The sequence below is a fragment of the Brachyistius frenatus genome, unplaced genomic scaffold (assembly GCF_029030835.1).
Source record: "Brachyistius frenatus isolate BFR_SWC_R1_liver_20210118 unplaced genomic scaffold, ASM2903083v1 Contig_177, whole genome shotgun sequence".
Taxonomy (NCBI): domain Eukaryota; kingdom Metazoa; phylum Chordata; class Actinopteri; family Embiotocidae; genus Brachyistius; species Brachyistius frenatus.
This window is the reverse complement of record NW_027210776.1, coordinates 747,501-757,500: the sequence shown is the minus strand read 5'-3', so window position 1 is coordinate 757,500 and position 10,000 is coordinate 747,501. Positions and strand designations below refer to the sequence as shown.

At 41.4% G+C, this 10,000-nt stretch overlaps 1 protein-coding gene across 3 annotated transcripts in view; it reads right to left on the bottom strand.

Annotated features, from left to right (window-relative positions):
• Window positions 1–10,000, bottom strand: part of ankfn1a (ankyrin repeat and fibronectin type III domain containing 1a) — a 60,121-nt gene that overhangs the window by 7,514 nt on the left and 42,607 nt on the right. For all 3 annotated transcript variants that reach the window (XM_069717552.1, XM_069717553.1, XM_069717554.1), the window contains 6 exons: window positions 9,657–9,754; window positions 8,576–8,666; window positions 2,923–3,030; window positions 556–655; window positions 241–373; window positions 46–162 (listed from right to left, as the gene is read on the bottom strand). In XM_069717552.1, the coding sequence (XP_069573653.1) occupies window positions 46–162; window positions 241–373; window positions 556–655; window positions 2,923–3,030; window positions 8,576–8,666; window positions 9,657–9,754 (647 nt within the window). The remainder of the gene's footprint in view (window positions 1–45; window positions 163–240; window positions 374–555; window positions 656–2,922; window positions 3,031–8,575; window positions 8,667–9,656; window positions 9,755–10,000) is intronic.

Genomic DNA, 10,000 nt, shown 5'->3' with positions numbered 1-10,000 from the left:
TGTCATGAAACGGACACGTGAACGTGTTCTGGTTCTGGTTCTGACCTGCAGCTGGCCGGCGGCCGTCAGCATCTTGTGGCGAGCCTGCAGGGTGGAGGACGAGGACATGGACACGGACATGCTCTGTCTCAGCCACCGGACGTCCTCCCACATACAGGACAGCTGCACACACACACAGATGGTCGTTAGAGTGCAGCGTCTCGTCTCGGCTGCTCTGCTGACTCAGCAGGTTTCTGGTACCTTCGTGAACCAGAGGAAGTCCTGCATCAGCGAACTGCTGTACGAGTCGTCCACCTCCACGATGGGGATCTGGTCCTCCGCCGTCACCAGCAAACTGTCCTTATGGTAGAAGACGGCCGCCAGGTAGACACCCCTGAACACACGGGACGGGGAGCCGAACATCATTTATTGCACATACATCATCAATTCTTCTAAATTTACATGATATTAAAACAACCGTTTTACTTGTTTACACAATGTTTTCAGAAAAGATGCAGAAGTTCCATATTTTGTGTTCCAGTCACCAGATGTGCTGCAAACAGATAAGAAACAAACCTTTTCAGAGTTTTCACGAACTTGTTGGAGGAGTTGAAGAGATGTTTGAGGCTTCTGGAGACCGACTGCTTCCTGCTGGGGTTCTGCAGCTTCGACGTGTCTGAACACAGAACCAGAACCAGAACCAGAGAAGAAGAAAGACGTCAGAACCACAGACTGCATGTAAAAGAGTTCGTAGCTTCAGGTCTGTAAAATGGTTCTGATCCAGAAGTGTCTTCAGCTGCAATACCAGCGAGTGCCACTAGAGGTCGGCTCCAAAAAGCCTCCGGCTCCATAGACTCCCATTCAACTTCTCTCATCAAATCCAAAGTGAATAAAATGTGTCCATCAGTTATCTCGGTGTTGTTAGCTAAAGTCACTCCTTCTTATTAGTTTTCTGGAGGTCCATCTGAAAATAATCCCTCATTCATTAGAAAAGAAGATTCAAGAAGACCTGTTTTTGGGGGCGTGTCTGTTTGATTGACAGGCCTGTGGTGCAGTCAGGTTACAGCTATCGGTGGGCGGGACGTAGTATCGTCAGGTTTCCGATCAGATCTGTCAGATCCACCGCTGGCTCCTCCCCCAGCTCGTCCAAATATGGTCACTTCCTGCTCCAAACCGCTCCGAACTAGTAAAGATGGTGACGGACAGAATCTGAACTGAAGGATTCATAACGTTCACAAACCAACGATGACATCATTGATGGTTGATGACATCACTGATGGATGATGACATCACTGGTGGTTGCTGATTGGTTCAGAGGACAACTTGTGGATGTGGCGACAGTGAACGAACTGTCGATAACTTTGAGTCCAGACTTTCTAAATGTTTTAAGGTGACCCGGTTCAGGACGTGAGTTTTTATTCTGGGGTCAGCGGGTCGAGTTTGTCTCTCTACTTTTCCTCCCGTCCGTCCCTCCGTCTGTCCTCCGGCCCCAAGAGGACCAGCGATGCCAATCTCCAGACCGCCCAGATCTTTCTCACTCTAATTGAGCGTCACATAATTACCGTCCTGTAAACAGACGAAGAGTCGGACGAACTCTGACTGGCCCCGCCCCTCACCCCCTCCTCTTCCTCCTCTTCGCTCTGTTAGTGTATGTGAGGAGAAAAGTTTAGAGATTGAAGTTCCACACAAACAATTGTAGTCTTCATCGTTTCTCCCTGAGCTGCAGTCTTCTTCTTCTTCTTCTTCTTCTCCTCCTCCTCCTCCTCCTCCTTCTTCTTCCCACACAGTCGACCTTCAGGTGAGTCGAAGCTTTCTACAGTTCACCTGAACAGGTCCTTTAAAACCAAGACTAAATCCAACCAACATGAATAAACCAGATTGTCAGAACACATCTGAAAAAACAAATCCATCCATCATCCAACCATCCATCAACCATCATCCAACCATCCATCATCCAACCATCCATCAACCATCATCCAACCATCCATCATCCAACCATCCATCAACCATCATCCAACCATCCATCATCCAACCATCCATCAACCATCATCCAACCATCCATCAACCATCATCCAACCATCCATCATCCAACCATCCATCAACCATCATCCAACCATCCATCATCCAACCATCCATCAACCATCATCCAACCATCCATCAACCATCATCCAACCATCCATCAACCATAATTCATCATCCAACCATCCATCATCCAACAACCATCATCCATCATCCAACCATCCATCATCCAACAACCATCATCCAACCATCCATCAACCATCCATCATCCATCATCCAACCATCCATCAACCATCATCAACCATCCATCAACCATAATTCATCCATCCAACCATCCATCATCCAACAACCATCATCCAACCATCCATCATCCAATAACCATCATCCATCAACCATCATTCATCAGCCAACCATCCATCAACCATCAACCATCATCCATCATCCAACCATCCATCAACCATCAACCAACCATCCATCATCCAACAACCATCATCCAACCATCCATCAACCATCATCCAACCATCCATCAACCATCATCCATCATCCAACCATCCATCATCCAACAACCATCATCCATCATCCAACAACCATCATCCATCAACAATCATCCATCACCCAACCATCCATCAACCATCATCCAACCATCCATCATCCAACCATCCAACCATCCATCAACCATCATCCATCATCCAACCATCCATCAACCATCATTCATCAGCCAACCATCCATCAACCATCATCCATCAACCATCACCCAACCATCCATCAACCATCATCCAACCATTCATCATCCAACCATCCATCAACCATCATTCATCAGCCAACCATCCATCAACCATCATCCATCACCCAACCATCCATCAACCATCATCCAACCATCCATCATCCATCTTTATCCTCAGATTGATTTCCGGACCGACTCACCTCCACAGCAGTAGTGTGTGTGCGTTGCTCGGACCTGCTGCAGCAGACGCTCCATGGCCTCGATGTGGCCCCGCCTCTTGGGCTCCCGACCGTCACTCTCCCTCCAGTCTGGAAACACCAGCAGAGGACAAACACTGAGGGGACAGTTAGCGTGTCTGTTGGACGTCACTGAGGTCATCTAAAAACACCAAGGCTGTTTCCACACGCTAAAAGAACCACTTTGGACCAGGCAGCAACCTTCACTTGTAGTTCCTCCCATGTCCAATAGAGGAGCCAGCACTGAGTCAGCCCCACAGACCACCATGCTGAAACTTTACAGCGGGCATAAATGGCAGAAATAAACAAGTTTACCGCAGAAATAAACATGTTTACCGCAGAAATAAACACGTTTACAGCATAAATAAAAATGTTTACAGAATAAATAAAAATGTTTACAGAATAAATAAACACGTTTACCGCAGAAATAAACATGTTTACAGGAGAAATAAACACGTTTACAGCATAAATAAACATGTTTACGGCAGAAATAAACATGTTTACAGCATAAATAAACATGTTTACAGGAGAAATAAACACATTTACAGCCTGGTTCAAAACACGGTTTTGGTCTCCCCAACACGACGTGTTGTTGTAAACACATGAATCTAATTGAGAGAACGTAAAATACGACAGTTTTACAAGCGGACTGAGAACGCGAGGAAAACATGTGTTGGACGATCGGTGGATTTCATCTCTGAGGTGTAGTCATACTTTCACTCTATTTAAAACACACTCCCACACACCGTCTGTCCTCTGCTGCTGCCATATGCACACACACACACTCACACACACACACACACACACACACACACACACACACACACACACACACACACACACACACACACACACACACACACACACACACACACACACACACACACACACACACACACACACACACACACACACACACACACACACACACACACACACACACACACACACACACACACACACACACACACACACACACACACACACACACACACACACACACACACACACACACACACACACACACACACACACACACACACACACACACACACACACAGCTCAAGGCTGAAGTACTTGAATGTGCAGAGAAAGGGAGTCGTGACAGAGAGACAAAACTAATGTTCCCAACGGAGAACCTGAGAACAAAACGTTGTAAACGACCCACAAACGACATAGAACTACAGACTGGATATAAAACTACAGATTGGATATAAAACTACAGACTAGATATAAAACTACAGACTGGATATAAAACTACAGACTGGATATAAAACTACAGACTGGATATAAAACTACAGACTGGATATAAAACTACAGACTGGATATAAAACTACAGACTGGATATAAAACACAGACTGGATATAAAACTACAGACTGGATATAAAACACAGACTGGATATAAAACACAGACTGGATATAAAACCACAGACTGGATATAAAACTACAGACTGGATATAAAACCACAGACTGGATATAAAACCACAGACTGGATATAAAACCACAGACTGGATATAAAACTACAGACTGGATATAAAACTACAGACTGGATATAAAAGTACAGACTGGATATAAAACACAGACTGGATATAAAACTACAGACTAGATATAAAAGTACAGACTGGATATAAAACACAGACTGGATATAAAACACAGACTAGATCTAAAACACAGACTGGATATAAAACCACAGACTGGATATAAAACTACAGACTGGATATAAAACACAGACTGGATATAAAACTACAGACTAGATATAAAAGTACAGACTGGATATAAAACACAGACTGGATATAAAACTACAGACTGGATATAAAACTACAGACTAGATATAAAACTACAGACTGGATATAAAACTACAGACTGGATATAAAACACAGACTGGATATAAAACTACAGACTGGATATAAAACTTCAGACTGGATATAAAACTACAGACTGGATATAAAACACAGACTGGATATAAAACTACAGACTGGATATAAAACTACAGACTGGATATAAAACTACAGACTGGATATAAAACTACACTGGATATAAAACACAGACTGGATATAAAACGACAGACTTGATATAAAACACAGACTGGATATAAAACTACAGACTAGATATAAAACCACAGACTGGATATAAAACTACAGACTGGATATAAAACACAGACTGGATATAAAACTATAGACTGGATATAAAACACAGACTAGATATAAAACACAGACTGGATATAAAACTACAGACTAGATATAAAACCACAGACTGGATATAAAACTACAGACTGGATATAAAACCACAGACTGGATATAAAAGTACAGACTGGATATAAAACACAGACTGGATATAAAAGTACAGACTAGATATGAAACAGACTGGATATAAAACTACAGACTGGATATAAAACACAGACTGGATATAAAACTACAGACTAGATATAAAAGTACAGACTGGATATAAAACACAGACTGGATATAAAAACACAGACTGGATATAAAACTACAGACTGGATATAAAACTACAGACTAGATATAAAACTACAGACTGGATATAAAACTACAGACTGGATATAAAACACAGTCTGGATATAAAACACAGTCTGGATATAAAACTACAGACTGGATATAAAACACAGACTGGATATAAAACTACAGACTGGATATAAAACACAGCCTGGATATAAAACACAGACTACATATAAAAACACAGACTGGATATAAAACTACAGACTGGATATAAAACTACAGACTAGATATAAAACTACAGACTGGATATAAAACTACAGACTAGATATAAAACTACAGACTGGATATAAAACACAGTCTGGATATAAATCTACAGACTGGATATAAAACTACAGACTGGATATAAAACTACAGACTAGATATAAAACTACAGACTGGATATAAAACAGACTGGATATAAAACACAGACTGGATATAAAACGACAGACTGGATATAAAACACAGACTGGATATAAAACTACAGACTGGATATAAAACACAGACTGGATATAAAACTACAGACTGGATATAAAACACAGACTGGATATAAAACTACAGACTGGATATAAAACTACAGACTGGATATAAAACTGCAGACTGGATATAAAACTACAGACTGGATATAAAACGGCAGACTGGATATAAAACGGCAGACTGGATATAAAACGGCAGACTGAATATAAAACACAGACTGGATATAAAAGTACAGACTAGATATAAAACTACAGACTGGATATAAAACTACAGACTGGATATAAAACTACAGACTGGATATAAAACTACAGACTGGATATAAAACTACAGACTGGATATAAAACTACAGACTGGATATAAAACACAGACTGGATATAAAACACAGACTGGATATAAAACTACAGACTGGATATAAAACTACAGACTAGATATAAAACTACAGACTGGATATAAAACTACAGACTGGATATAAAACACAGACTGGATATAAAACACAGACTGGATATAAAACTACAGACTGGATATAAAACACAGACTGGATATAAAACACAGACTGGATATAAAACTACAGACTGGATATAAAACCACAGACTGGATATAAAACTACAGACTGGATATAAAACTACAGACTGGATATAAAACACAGACTGGATATAAAACACAGACTGGATATAAAACCACAGACTGGATATAAAACTACAGACTGGATATAAAACTACAGACTGGATATAAAACTACAGACTGGATATAAAACTACAGACTGGATATAAAACTACAGACTGGATATAAAACACAGACTGGATATAAAACTACAGACTGGATATAAAACTACAGACTGGATATAAAACTACAGACTGGATATAAAACACAGACTGGATATAAAACTACAGACCAGATATAAAACTACAGACTGGATATGAAACAGACTGGATATAAAACACAGACTGGATATAAAACGACAGACTGGATATAAAACACAGACTGGATATAAAACGACAGACTGGATATAAAACACAGACTGGATATAAAACGACAGACTGGATATAAAACTACAGACTGGATATAAAACGGCAGACTGGATACAAAACGGCAGACTGGATATAAAACGGCAGACTGAATATAAAACGACAGACTGGATATAAAACGACAGACTGGATACAAAACTACAGACTGGATACAGACTGGATATAAAACCACAGACTGGATATAAAACTACAGACTCGATATAAAACGGCAGACTGGATATAAAACGACAGACTGGATATAAAACGACAGACTAGATATAAAACCGCAGACTGGATATAAAACGACAGACTGAATATAAAACTACAGACTGGATATAAAACCGCAGACTAGATATAAAACCACAGACTGGATATAAAACGACAGACTGGATATAAAACCACAGACTGGATATAAAACCACAGACTGGATATAAAACGACAGACTGGATATAAAACTACAGACTAGATATAAAACCACAGACTGGATATAAAACTACAGACTGGATATAAAACCACAGACTGGATATAAAACACAGACTGTATATAAAACTACAGACTGGATATAAAACTGCAGACTGGATATAAAACGACAGACTGGATATAAAACACAGACTGGATATAAAACCACAGACTGGATATAAAACACAGACTGTATATAAAACTACAGACTGGATATAAAACTGCAGACTGGATATAAAACGACAGACTGGATATAAAACACAGACTGGATATAAAACTACAGACTGGATACAGACTGGATATAAAACCACAGACTGGATATAAAACCACAGACTGGATATAAAACTACAGACTGGATATAAAACCGCAGACTGGATATAAAACGACAGACTGGATATAAAACGGCAGACTGGATATAAAACCACAGACTGGATATAAAACGACAGACTGGATATAAAACTGCAGACTGGATAGAAAACGACAGACTGGATATAAAACTGCAGACTGGATATAAAACCACAGACTGGATATAAAACTGCAGACTGGATATAAAACCACAGACTGGATATAAAACGACAGACTGAATATAAAACTACAGACTGGATATAAAACCACAGACTGGATATAAAACTGCAGACTAGATATAAAACCACAGACTGGATATAAAACTACAGACTGGATATAAAACTACAGACTGAATATAAAACTACAGACTGTTTCTAAAAGAGTTCGTAGCTTCAGGTCTGTAAAATGGTTCTGATCCAGAAGTGTCTTCAGCTGCAATACCAGCGAGTGCCACTAGAGGTCGGCTCCAAAAAGCCTCCGGCTCCATAGACTCCCATTCAACTTCTCTCATCAAATCCAAAGTGAATAAAATGTGTCCATCAGTTATCTCGGTGTTGTTAGCTAAAGTCACTCCTTCTTCTTAGTTTTCTGGAGGTCCATCTGAAAATAATCCCTCATTCATTAGAAAAGAAGATTCAAGAAGACCTGGTTTTGGTCACTACTTCTTATTATAATTATAAGTTAGATCATCAATAAACGTATCTTTATATCAGTGATGAGATGTTGAAGTCACGAAGCAGCAAACAGATGAACATAAAGTTTAAACATCAGTTTGCAGGACGGCTGAAAGTTGCCGAAGTCACCGAGATGAAGAAGTGATGAAGATGAAGAGAGTGAACTCACTGGACGGAGCAGCAGATGGAGGCAGGGAGGAGGCGGGCGGACCCCACCCCTTCATGTTGTAGGCCGACACTCGGACGTAGTAGAGGCGACCCTGTAGGAGAAAAAACACCTTTGTGACCAGAAGTATGTGGACAGCTGATCAGTACTGCAGCTCACTCAGGTGTCCACAAACTTTTGACCGAACAGTAAACCCTCCTCTTTCCTTCAGTCGTCGTGTTGATGTCAAAACTCTCAACACTTCACGCTCCGTCAGACGTCGGTTAACGAGTCGTGGAGATGAGGAGTCAGACATCCGACTGAAGAGCGCTTATTGAAACGTTTAAAAACCCTCCGAGGTCTGAAAGAGCTTTTCAATGCGTCTCTATTCAGAGTGTCCTCGAACAGTCGTTAGTTTGATATCTGGAAGACGGTTGGAAAATAATCAGTTACACTTTCTGTTTTTAAGATCAAGAAACAGAACGAAAAAAATTATTTAAAGTTTAAACGTCAGTTTGATGCAGGACTGATTTTAACTGGTGTTCATCTCACATTGAAAATATCAGAGTGGAAACATCCACATTTTTTATCCCCATCTTGAAACTGAATCTCTGACCTGTTGTTGTTTTACTGCAGTAAGATGATGAAGGAGGGAGGAAGGAGGGAGGAAAGAGGGAGGAAGAAGGAGGGAGGAAGGCAGGAAGAAGGAGGGAGGAAAGAGGGAGGAAGGCAGGAGGAAGGAGGGAGGAAGGAGGTAGGTAGGTAGGTAGGTATATACTTTATTAATCCCCGAGAAGAAAATTTTTCGCCAGGAGGGGGGAAGGAGGGAGGAAAGAGGGAGGAAGGAGGGAGGAAGGAGGGACGAAGGCAGAAGGAAGGAGGGGGGAAGGAGGGAGGAAAGAGGGAGGAAGGAGGGAGGAAGGAGGGAGGAAGGAAGGAGGAAGGAAGGAGGGAGGAAAGAGGAAGGAAGGAGGGAGGAAGGAGGTAGGAAGGAAAGAGGGAAGAAGGAGGGAGGAAGGCGGAAGAAAGGAGGAAGGAAAGAGGGAGGAAGGAGGGAGGAAGGCGGGAGGGAGGAGTGAGGAAGGAGGGATGAAGCTGCTGTTACCGTGGTGAGGCCGCTGATGGTAAACTTGAGACTCTGCAGATTATCCAGAACCATCTCTCCAACGAGCAGCGAGAAGTCCTTCAGACAGCTCCACTCCACTGCAACACACACACACACACACACACACACACACACACACACACACACACACACACACACACACACACACACACACACACACACACACAGGAAGTTACATCAAGTGACAGGAAGTGAGCTCTGAGAAAGTTAATGGTAATTTCTTTGACTTGGGAGGAACCATTGATTTGTGAAGCTGTGTGTGTGTATCTGTGTGTGTGTGTCATGTGGTGCGTGTGTGGTGTGTGTGTGTGTGCATCTCTCTG